The sequence below is a fragment of the Triticum urartu genome, chromosome 2A (assembly GCF_056163025.1).
Source record: "Triticum urartu cultivar PI428250 chromosome 2A, HENAU_Tu73, whole genome shotgun sequence".
Lineage (NCBI taxonomy): Eukaryota > Viridiplantae > Streptophyta > Magnoliopsida > Poales > Poaceae > Triticum > Triticum urartu.
Window position 1 is genome coordinate 749,364,030 of NC_141874.1, and position 12,944 is coordinate 749,376,973.

The 12,944-nt window shown below is 39.6% G+C and overlaps 2 protein-coding genes across 2 annotated transcripts; both read right to left on the reverse strand.

Moving 5' to 3' along the window:
* Positions 1-4,293: 4,293 nt before the first annotated feature.
* Positions 4,294-5,968, reverse strand: LOC125527071 (putative indole-3-pyruvate monooxygenase YUCCA10). Its single transcript, XM_087540413.1, has 4 exons — positions 5,270-5,968; positions 4,776-5,009; positions 4,567-4,689; positions 4,294-4,473 (listed from the first exon to the last, which is right to left on the reverse strand). The coding sequence occupies exons 1-4, from the start codon at positions 5,966-5,968 to the stop codon at positions 4,294-4,296; spliced, it is 1,236 nt and encodes a 411-aa protein (XP_087396539.1).
* Positions 5,969-10,481: 4,513 nt separating this feature from the next.
* Positions 10,482-12,116, reverse strand: LOC147987699 (putative indole-3-pyruvate monooxygenase YUCCA10). The gene is made up of 4 exons (XM_087540414.1): positions 11,418-12,116; positions 10,964-11,197; positions 10,755-10,877; positions 10,482-10,661 (listed from the first exon to the last, which is right to left on the reverse strand). Exons 1-4 carry the CDS (start codon positions 12,114-12,116, stop codon positions 10,482-10,484), a joined length of 1,236 nt encoding a protein of 411 aa, XP_087396540.1.
* Between the last annotated feature and the right edge of the window lie 828 nt (positions 12,117-12,944).

The following is a 12,944-nucleotide window of genomic DNA, read 5'->3' on the forward strand; positions in this document are numbered from 1 at the left end:
TCGACCATCTTTTATATGTGTAGATTAAAGATTCTTCATGTTTCTTTCCTTTTGCATCATCACCAATGACAATTACTACTCTAATAATATTCAAGTGTTTCTTCCTCTTTGTATACGATATAGGATATTATAAGGATAAGTCTGATTTCCAAACACACATTTATAGGCAAAGTCAAATATAATGTGGATGACAAAAGGAAACAATCATCTGAGAAGGATTTGTTACCAACCATGTTAACCGGTTTTGTCGGCTAGTTTTGCATCCGGTTCAGTTGTATGATGGTCAGTTTTGGTTTTGCCTCCGGTTGAGTTGACGATCATTGCCATACCTTTGGTGTCAACACAACGAGCCGTTCGATGTTGTGAACAAAAAGAAGAGGAACTTTAGTTCAAATATTTGAAACCATTTGTTTAATATAAATTCGTTTCTATACTGAACACTCGTTTAATGTGAGGCCATATTTCAACTTTGGTACATGCATATTTTCCTATGCCTGAACATCAAATTGAACGCTCATTGTATTTTTAACTCTACACACCAGAGTGTGGATATATTTTGTTAAAAAGATAATAAACCAATTTACTGAAAATCAAAATTGTCAATCCTGTCTCAATGCGGTTTTGCAAACTTGTGTGGTTCCAAACTGACTGGCACAGATTAATCACAATTGTACGCAACTTCCATGCAAAACTGAACTGGAGAAGTGGATCACGTACAATTCATCGGATTTTGATTTGCCCAATAGAATAATCCACTACCTTCTGTGACTTACATTTAGCATGGCACAAACTGCAGACTAAACCTATCGAATAGATGATTACATTCGATTTACGACCGTCGAGTCCAAATAATTTCAACATCTATCAGACTACCACTCTGCCTCCCGCAGTTGGATCTTCTAAAGACTTGTCTGCTAGGTAGGTATATTCAGGCCTTCCTCACATGAAGGATCGTGTGGTACAGACAAGTAGCATCTTCTCTTCTTTCCAGATGGTCACTTCCCTTGGATCATTTATTCGTGCGGAGGAACTCCCGCATTTCTTGGTGGAACTCCCGACTCACTGTCATCCGCACTCTTCGCGTCCTCCCACAACAAGTACCCGTTATCCCTTGCGTGGTCACAACATTGATCGTACATGTCCTACGCAAATAAGCGGCACCCAGATATAAGTATAGTGGTAATCAGACTACTAGAGTACATGTTTTGAAATGTGTCCAAGAACCGTCCATCCGCAAGGAGCTGAAAGGGTTTGATGGGTGAAGGGTTTATTAATCCAACTGTCCCAACTCAATCGTTGTGGGTCGGTTGGTTTCTAACTTGAGGGTCATTCGACCATTTTTTGGTTTTGGGCCTTATGACGCCATATACCTCGATCGATCTCCAAATATGACATTCGCTACACTCACAAAGAGGTCACCCACTAGATTTAGTGAAACAAAGTGAGCAAGTGTCATCCCAACTAAATTAATTCTCTTGTCATCACATGAATCTGCAACCAAAAGACTTGTCACGCCTCTTTTGAAGCATTCCTGATAGAACAAAATTTCATAGAATATCTTCTTTCAATTGTTATTTTTTGTCATGTAGTTCCTCTAGTTGTTTGCCGTTTGGGCGTGATATAAAACAGTCCATCTCTTATATATGTGAAATACTTTCTATTAGTAATAATACTAAAAAATGCATCTCTTGTATGTAACCACAAATTCACGTTCTAAATAGTAGTTTTCCGTCATATGGTGTTCTAACTTTTAGATTTAAGTTTCTAAATCAGTTCACAAATATTTTTAATGATTTATTAGTACGTCAGATAGCCCATGTAGTTGCACACGTTGATAATTTGTGCAATTCGAAGACTGAATAGTACGTGGAGGATCTCCTCCTGTTGCTCCTGCTGCTGCTTGAGGGCCTCGCGGAGGATGTTGGCGCTGATGGAGGAGGGCACAAACTCCTCCTCCTCGGCCTGGTGGCGCTTGGCGGCGCCGGAGCGACGGCGCTTCCCGGCGTCGACCACCGCGTCTGCGTCGGCGCCGAGTGGCAGGCGGCTGCCCTTGGGCTACATCTTGGAGGACTCGTGCTTCTTGCCGGTCATGGCTGCTGGCTCGGGCCTCGGTGGTGGTCTGCCGGGTAGGAGGCGGGGCGGCGGGGACGGAGGTGGGGAGGGAGACGGCGGCGCTGCGTAGTAAAACCCTAGAGGAGGAAGGAGGATGGCGGATTGCTGGGTTTTGATTTTGTGGACTTGTGGACTAGTGGAGGCCTCGCTCGTCATTGCTGGGCCTACTTGCTTCTTCTCCTTGCTTAAGGGGCCGGCCCATCATGTCATACTCAGGAGGCTGGCCGAACAATGCCTCAGATTTTTCTGAATGATTTGAAGATTGCTCGAACAATGCATCAGTTAAATGTGGTATTTTGAAAAAAGGGAAAACAGAATACAGAGGTACACTCCGCCAATCCACGAGCGTGTTAATATCATATTTAAGTTACTGGTTATAGTTGCTTTTAGCTAATTCAAGTTTGGCATTAGCAATCTTTGCCATCCGAGTATATTTTGTCTTGGAAGTCAGTAAATTCCAATGAGTCATCAGTTGATAAAAGCGATAGACTAAACTGGGAGAAGCACATCCACTATATATGCTTTATTCCGTCAGTTCACATTGTAAAAAAGGGTACTTACGATTTCTTATTATCCTGATTAAAATGATGTTCTATATATCCCATTGACACTTTTATAAATCCAATGTTGGTGTTTCTCCAAAAAGAAAACAAATGATTGCTTGTTATGCCTTCAAATATAATGAACATTCAGTATATATGCAAGTAGCCGCCTTCTTCGTCATGTAAGTGCCTTATTTTTGAAATATATAATTGCGCATTTGAGTTAGATCTATATATCTTGGTAGATGACTAGGATCTCTCTAGAAGTGCCAACTACAAAATAAACCAACATTATGAGAGAAAAGGTCTACTTATTATTTTCAACTATAAAAATATGACTAATGAGGCAGATTCCTCCAAATATTCCAAATACTTTGATGATGATTTTTTTATTAATCCAACAGTCCCAACATGAATCACTATGGATCGGTAGATTTCTAACTTGAGGGTCGTTGTGATCCATTTTTGGTTTTGGGCCTTGTGATGCCATGCCTCGATAGGTCTCCAAATATGAAATTCGCTGCCGTCACACAGAGGTTATTCACAAGATTTAGTGAAAATGGTGAGCAAGTGTCATCCCAACTGAATAAATTCTGTTCTCATCACATGAATCTGCAACCAAAAGACATGTCACACCTCTTCTGAAGCATGCATGATAAAACAAAATTTCATAGAATTTCTTCTTGCGAAAGTTAATTGTTTGTAATGTAGTTCCTCTAGTCGTTTGTTTGTTTCTGCGTCATATCAAACAGTCCATCTCTTATATATGTGAAAACTTTCTATTAGTAATAATACTAAAAAAATGGATCTCTTCCAGTGGTAACTATACTAAAAAATTGTGTTCATGTACCCAGTGAAAATATATAGTGCATGTAGTACATATCAGGCTTCGTATAACAATCGGAGTATTGGCACCATGGTCGCAAGGTAATAAGCAATTTATATCCCAGAATATGCGGATGGATACCTTGGATCTCAGCCGATGGAAAACTTACTGCATACTGCAAACCCTGCGCTTCGGGCACAACAAACTGTGTCCACAACAGTTAAGGATACGTGTATCACGTAACCACAAATACACGTTCTAAATAGTAGTTTTCCGTCATATGGCGTTCTAAGTTTTAGTTTTAAGTTTCTAAATATGTTCACAAATATTTTTAATGATTTATAGTACGTCAGCAACCCCATGCAGATGCATGGGATGATAACTAGTGCCATTCTAAGACTGAATAGCACTACAGTACCGGCGATGGATGTAGTGAACTATGCATTTATTTTAGGCTGATGTGATTACTACATCCTACAGTTGTATACTGATGGGGTAAACATGCCACAAGAGATTTTGGTATAGATAATAGTGTATTGAGCGCATGCCTTTGGCACATATAATTTCAAGTAAATAAAATATAATACACAGTTGTAGGTTCAACCAAAATTAGAAATCTCTCCGCGTAATGAGAGTACATAGCCCTTGATTATAGTATAATAGTACATCTCTCTCCGGGGCTCATATGAACCTTAAAATAAACATAAATTTACTTGTCTAAAAGCTAGATACAAAGGTGACACAATGGATATATTTCTCAAAGAATCAACCTTCTAGCATGCTTGCCATGGTAAACTACATGTAAAAGATGATTTAACTTGACATAGAGTCCATCATAGATTTGATGTCATTAGCGATATTCTTGGCATCTGTTGCAATACCAGCTAATCCTCTCCTCGCCAACCCAGCACAGTAAAGCCCATTTCCACCTTTCCAATGATTCGGATATTTTTGGATGGGCAGTCCGTTGCCATTTAACATGCTCTCACCATTCTGGATTAAAAACACATAGACCCTGTTAGCAGATTTAATAATGGTTACACCAAGAAAACAAACTCAGACATGTTCAAACACAAGCTATATTACCTTGAGCCACATATTTGCCGTGCTTTTGTATCCAGTTGCAAACACAATTGCATCAAATGACATTCTTTTGCTGCATTGAAATTTAATTATGTTGCCCTTGATCTTACTAATGCTCCCTTGAACCTTTAGGAGATAAAAAATACATTGATAACTTGGCACATCAAATCAACATATGTTATAAATTTATGTCATGTCCAGGATATACTTACTTTGATGATGCCTTTTTTGATCAATCCAACAGTCCCAACATCAATTACTGAAGATCGGCCTGTTTCTGATTTGAGGGTCATTGGACCCATTTTTGGCCTTGTGATGCCATGCTGTGACATGTCTCCAAATATTAAATACGCTGCCATCACAAGGAGTTTATCCACTAGATTCAATGGAAGACGGTGAGCAAGTGTCATCCCCAAACGAATTAATTCCTTTGTCACTACATGAATCTGCAACCACAAAACATGTCACACCTCTTTTGAAGTATGCATTATAAAAATAGAATTTCTTCTTTCAAGAAATAAATTTTTGTCATGTGGTTCCTCTAGTCTTTCAGTTGTTTGTGTGTGATATAAAACAGTCCATCTCTTTTTCTATGTGAAATACTTCCTATTAGTAATAACACTGAAAATTGCATCTATTCTATTAATTACTATACTAAGAGTTTGCGTTCATGCATCCAATGAAAATATATAGTGCATGTACGTACCGGGCTTCGTATAACAATCGATGTGTTGGCACCATGGGTCGCAAGGTCATAAGCAATTTCCATCCCGGAGTTGCCAGATCCAATGACCAATACATTCTTGCCAGAGTAGCTCTTGCCTGACTTGTAGCTTGAGGAGTGGATAACATCACCTGGAAAGTTTTCCAGTCCAGGGAACATTGGAATATTCTCTGCACTATTCTCACCACTTGCCACAACAAGAAACTTCGCCGTGAACTTGACTGTGGTGCACTTTGACATGTCCTTTGCCACAATGGACCAACATTTTTCATCATTGTCATATGTGGATGACTCCACGCTGGTGAGATACTTTGGTTGAATGTTGAAACGCTCAACATAGTCATCCAAGTACTTCACAAACAAGGTTTTTGGTATGTATGTTGGTGCATCTACAGGGTATGACATGTGTGGCAACTCACAGAACTCCTTTGCGAGATGCAGCTTGAGGCGATCATACGCGCGGTTGCGCCAGAGTGACGCGCTACAGCTCTCGCGCTCGACGATGGCATAAGGAATTGAGAATTGGCTAAGGCATGCTGCCGTTGCGAGGCCTGCTAGCCCAGCACCAACAATCAACACTGTAACACCCTCCATTTCAAAGAGAAGACTTGACAAATCTGTGGGATAAGTTCGGTGGTAGTCCAGTGTTTGTGTGTTTGCTCGATGAACTTTGGATGACATGCTCGTGTATGGGGGCATATATATACTGGTATCCTTCATGGGCCAATCTGTTTTATGGATTGAGGGATGAAAAAGGTAAATATTTATTGAGGCCTAATCCTAGTGTGTAGGAGTATTTCCATCTAAAAATGGAGCCGTTGTTGGTTGTGAAGGCGTGTACTGATACAAAATAGGTAGGAAACACACCGTTGATCGATTGTTGGTATTGGAAACTTATCGACCATCTTTTTTATGTGTAGATTAAAGATTCTTCATGTTTCTTTCCTTTTGCATCGTCACCAATGACAATTACTACTCTAATAATATTCAAGTGTTTCTTCCTCTTTGTATACGATATAGGATATTATAAGGATAAGTCTGATTTCCAAACACACATTTATAGGCAAAGTCAAATATAATGTGGATGACAAAAGGAAACAATCATCTGAGAAGGATTTGTTACCAACCATGTTAACCGGTTTTGTCGGCTAGTTTTGCATCCGGTTCAGTTGTATGACGGTCAGTTTTGGTTTTGCCTCCGGTTGAGTTGACGACCATTGCCATACATTTGGTGTCAACACAACGAGCATTTCGATGTTGTGAACAAAAAGAAGTGCAACTTTAGTTCAAATATTTGAAACCATTTTTTTTAATATAAATTCATTTCTATACTGAACTCTCGTTTAATGTGAGGCCATATTTTAACTTTGGTACATGCATATTGTCCTATGCCTGAACATCAAATTGAACGCTCATTGTATTTTTAACTCTACACACCAGAGTGTGGATATATTTTGTTAAAAAGATAATATACCAATTTACCGAAAATCAAAATTGTCAATCATGTCTCAATGTGGTTTTGCAAACTTCTGTGGTTCCAAACTGACTGACAAAGATTAATCACAATTGTACGCAACTTCCATGCAAAACTGAACTAGAGAAGTGGATCACGTACAATTCATCGGATTTTGATTTGCCAACAGAATAATCCACTACCTTCTGTGACTTACATTTAGCATGGCACAAACTGCAGACTAAACCTATCGAACATATGATTACATTTGATTTACGACCGTCGAGTCCAAATGATTTCAACATCTACCAGACTACCACTCTGACTCATGCAGTTGGATCTACTAAAGACTTGTCTGCTAGGTACGTATATTCAGGCCTTCCTCACATGAAGGATCGTGTGGTACAGACAAGTAGCATCTTGTCTTCTTTCCAGATGGTCACTTCCCTTGGATCATTTATTCGTGCGGAGGAACTCCCGCATTTCTTGGTGGAACTCCCCACTCACTATCATCCGCATCTTCTTTGCGTCCTCCCACAACAAGTACCCGTTATCCCTTGCGTGGTCACAACATTGATCGAACATGTCCTACGCAAATAAGCGGCACCCAGATGTAAGTATAGTGGTAATCAGACTACTAGAGTACAGGTTTTGAAATGTGTCCAAGCACCGTGCATCCGCAAGGAGCTGGAAGGGTTTGATGGGTGAAGGGTTTATTAATCCAACTGTCCCAACTCAATCGTTGTGGGTCGGTTGGTTTCGAACTTGAGGGTCATTCGACCATTTTTGGTTTTGGGCCTTGTGACACGATATACCTCGATCGATCTCCAAATATGACATTCGCTACCATCACAAAGAGGTCACCCACTAGATTTAGTGAAACAAAGTGAGCAAGTGTCATCCCAACTAAATTAATTCTCTTGTCATCACATGAATCTGCAACCAAAAGACATGTCACGCCGCTTTTAAAGCATGCCTGATAGAACAAAATTTCAAATAATTTCTTCTTTCAATTGTTATTTTTTGTCATGTAGTTCCTCTAGTTGTTTTGCCGTTTGTGCGTGATATTAAACAGTCCATCTCTTATATATGTGAAATACTTTCTATTAGTAATAATACTGAAAAATGCATCTCTTCTATGTAACCAGAAATTCACGTTCTAAATAGTAATTTTCCGTCATATGGTGTTCCAACTTTTAGATTTAAGTTTCTAAATCAGTTCATAGATATTTTTAATGATTTATTAGTATGTCAGCTAGCCCATGTAGTTTCACACGCTGAAAATTTGTTCCATTCGAAGACTGAATAGTACGTGGAGGATCTCCTCCTGTTGCTCCTGCTGCTGCTTGAGGGCCTCGCAGAGGATCTTGGCGCTGATGGAGGAGGGCACGAACTCCTCCTCCTCGGCCTGGTGGTGCTTGGCGGCGCCGGAGCGACGACGCTTCCCGGCGTCGGCCACCGCATCGGTGTCGGCGCCGAGCGGCAGGCGGCGGCCCTTGGGCTGCTTCTTGGAGGACTTGTGCTTCTTGCCAGTCATGGCCGCTGGCTCGGGCCTCGGTGGTGGTCTGCCGGGTAGGAGGTGGGGCGGCGGGGGACGGAGGTGGGGAGGGAGACGGCGGCGCTGCATAGTAAAACCCTAGAGGAGGAAGGAGGATGGCGGATTGGCGGGTTTTGTTTTTGTGGACTTGTGGACTTGTGGAGGCCTCGCTCGTCATTGCTGGGCCTGCTTGCTTCTTCTCCTTGCTTAAGGGGCCGGCCCATCATGTCATACTCAGGAGGCTGGCCGAACAATGCCTCAGATTTTTTTGAATGATTTGAAGATTGCTCGAACAATGCATCAGTTAAATGTGCTATTTTGAAAAAAGGGAAATCGGAATACAGAGGTACACTCCACCAATCCATGAGCGTGTTAATATCATATTTCAGTTACTGGTTATAGTTGCTTTTAGCTAATTCAAGTTTGGCATTAGCAATCTTTGCCATCCGAGTATATTTTGTCTTGGAAGTCAGTAAATTCCAATGAGTCATCAGTTGATAAAAGCGATAGACAAAACTGGGAGAAGCTCATCCACTATATATGCTTTATTCCGTCAGTTCACATTGTAAAAAAGGGTACTTAGGATTTCTTATTGTCTTGATTCAAATGATGTTCTATATATACCACTGACACTTTTATAAATCCAATGTTGGTGTTTCTCCAAAAAGAAAACAAATGATTGCTTGTTATGCGATCAAATATAATGAACATTCACTATATATGCAAGTAGCCGCCTTCTTCGTCATGTAAGTGCCTTATTTTTGAAATATATAATTGCGCATTTGAGTCAGATCTATATGTCTAGGTAGATGACTAGGATCTCTCTAGAAGTGCCAACTAGAAAATAAACCGACATTATGAGAGAAAAGGCCTACTTATTATTTTCAACTATAAAAATATGAATAATAAGGCAGATTCCTTCAAATATTCCAAATACTTTGATGATGATTTTTTTTATTAATCCAACAGTACCAACATCGGTCACTATGGATCGGTAGGTTTCTAACATGAGGGTCGTTGTGATCCATTTTTGGTTTTGGGCCTTGTGATGCCATGCCTCCATAGGTCTCCAAATATGAAATTCGCTGCCATCACAAAGAGGTTATTCACTAGATTTAGTGAAAGATGGTGAGCAAGTGTCATCCCAACTGAATAAATTCTGTTGTCATCACATGAATCTGCAACCAAAAGACATGTCGCACCTCTTCTGAAGCATGCATGATAAAACAAAATTTCATAGAATTTCTTCTTGCAAAAGTTAATTGTTTGTCATGTAGTTCCTCTAGTCGTTTGTTTGTTTGTGCGTCATATCAAACAGTCAATCTCTTATATATGTGAAAACTTTCTATTAGTAATAATACTAAAAAATGGATCTCTTCCAGTGGTAACTATACTAAAAAATTGTGTTCATGTACCCAGTGAAAATATATAGTGCATGTAGTACATATCAGGCTTCGTATAACAATCGGAGTATTGGCACCATGGTCGCAAGGTAATAAGCAATTTATATCCAAGACTATGTGGATGGATACCTTGGATCTCAGCCGATGGAAAACTTACTGCATACTACAAACCCTGCGCTTCGGGCACAACAAACTATATCCACAACAGTTAAGGATACGTGTATCACGTAACCACAAATACACGTTCTAAATAGTAGTTTTCCGTCATATGGTGTTCTAAGTTTTAGTTTTAAGTTTCTAAATATGTTCACAAATATTTTTAATGATTTATAGTACGTCAGCAACCCCATGCAGATGCATGGGATGATAACTAGTGCCATTCTAAGACTGAATAGCACTACAGTACCGGCGATGGATGTAGTGAACTATGCATTTATTTTAGGCTGATGTGATTACTACATCCTACAGTTGTATACTGATGGGGTAAACATGCCACAAGAGATTTTGGTATAGATAATAGTGTATTGAGCGCATGCCTTTGGCACATATAATTTCAAGTAAATAAAATATAATACACAGTTGTAGGTTCAACCAAAATTAGAAATCTCTCCGCGTAATGAGAGTACATAGCCCTTGATTATAGTATAATAGTACATCTCTCTCCGGGGCTCATATGAACCTTAAAATAAACATAAATTTACTTGTCTAAAAGCTAGATACAAAGGTGACACAATGGATATATTTCTCAAAGAATCAACCTTCTAGCATGCTTGCCATGGTAAACTACATGTAAAAGATGATTTAACTTGACATAGAGTCCATCATAGATTTGATGTCATTAGCGATATTCTTGGCATCTGTTGCAATACCAGCTAATCCTCTCCTCGCCAACCCAGCACAGTAAAGCCCATTTCCACCTTTCCAATGATTCGGATATTTTTGGATGGGCAGTCCGTTGCCATTTAACATGCTCTCACCATTCTGGATTAAAAACACATAGACCCTGTTAGCAGATTTAATAATGGTTACACCAAGAAAACAAACTCAGACATGTTCAAACACAAGCTATATTACCTTGAGCCACATATTTGCCGTGCTTTTGTATCCAGTTGCAAACACAATTGCATCAAATGACATTCTTTTGCTGCATTGAAATTTAATTATGTTGCCCTTGATCTTACTAATGCTCCCTTGAACCTTTAGGAGATAAAAAATACATTGATAACTTGGCACATCAAATCAACATATGTTATAAATTTATGTCATGTCCAGGATATACTTACTTTGATGATGCCTTTTTTGATCAATCCAACAGTCCCAACATCAATTACTGAAGATCGGCCTGTTTCTGATTTGAGGGTCATTGGACCCATTTTTGGCCTTGTGATGCCATGCTGTGACATGTCTCCAAATATTAAATACGCTGCCATCACAAGGAGTTTATCCACTAGATTCAATGGAAGACGGTGAGCAAGTGTCATCCCCAAACGAATTAATTCCTTTGTCACTACATGAATCTGCAACCACAAAACATGTCACACCTCTTTTGAAGTATGCATTATAAAAATAGAATTTCTTCTTTCAAGAAATAAATTTTTGTCATGTGGTTCCTCTAGTTTTTCTATGTGAAATACTTCCTATTAGTAATAACACTGAAAATTGCATCTATTCTATTAATTACTATACTAAGAGTTTGCGTTCATGCATCCAATGAAAATATATAGTGCATGTACGTACCGGGCTTCGTATAACAATCGATGTGTTGGCACCATGGGTCGCAAGGTCATAAGCAATTTCCATCCCGGAGTTGCCAGATCCAATGACCAATACATTCTTGCCAGAGTAGCTCTTGCCTGACTTGTAGCTTGAGGAGTGGATAACATCACCTGGAAAGTTTTCCAGTCCAGGGAACATTGGAATATTCTCTGCACTATTCTCACCACTTGCCACAACAAGAAACTTCGCCGTGAACTTGACTGTGGTGCACTTTGACATGTCCTTTGCCACAATGGACCAACATTTTTCATCATTGTCATATGTGGATGACTCCACGCTGGTGAGATACTTTGGTTGAATGTTGAAACGCTCAACATAGTCATCCAAGTACTTCACAAACAAGGTTTTTGGTATGTACGTTGGTGCATCTACAGGGTATGACATGTGTGGCAACTCACAGAACTCCTTTGCGAGATGCAGCTTGAGGCGATCATACGCGCGGTTGCGCCAGAGTGACGCGCTACAGCTCTCGTGCTCGACGATGGCATAAGGAATTGAGAATTGGCTAAGGCATGCTGCCGTTGCGAGGCCTGCTAGCCCAGCACCAACAATCAACACTGTAACACCCTCCATTTCAAAGAGAAGACTTGACAAATCTGTGGGATAAGTTCGGTGGTAGTCCAGTGTTTGTGTGTTTGCTCGATGAACTTTGGATGACATGCTCGTGTATGGGGGCATATATATACTGGTATCCTTCATGGGCCAATCTGTTTTATGGATTGAGGGATGAAAAAGGTAAATATTTATTGAGGCCTAATCCTAGTGTGTAGGAGTATTTCCATCTAAAAATGGAGCCGTTGTTGGTTGTGAAGGCGTGTACTGATACAAAATAGGTAGGAAACACACCGTTGATCGATTGTTGGTATTGGAAACTTATCGACCATCTTTTTTATGTGTAGATTAAAGATTCTTCATGTTTCTTTCCTTTTGCATCGTCACCAATGACAATTACTACTCTAATAATATTCAAGTGTTTCTTCCTCTTTGTATACGATATAGGATATTATAAGGATAAGTCTGATTTCCAAACACACATTTATAGGCAAAGTCAAATATAATGTGGATGACAAAAGGAAACAATCATCTGAGAAGGATTTGTTACCAACCATGTTAACCGGTTTTGTCGGCTAGTTTTGCATCCGGTTCAGTTGTATGACGGTCAGTTTTAGTTTTGCCTCCGGTTGAGTTGACGACCATTGCCATACATTTGGTGTCAACACAACGAGCCGTTCGATGTTGTGAACAAAAAGAAGTGGAACTTTAGTTCAAATATTTGAAACCATTTTTTTAATATAAATTCATTTCTATACTGAACTCTCGTTTAATGTGAGGCCATATTTTAACTTTGGTACATGCATATTGTCCTATGCCTGAACATCAAATTGAACGCTCATTGTATTTTTAACTCTACACACCAGAGTGTGGATATATTTTGTTAAAAAGATAATATACCAATTTACCGAAAATCAAAATTGTCAATCATGTCTC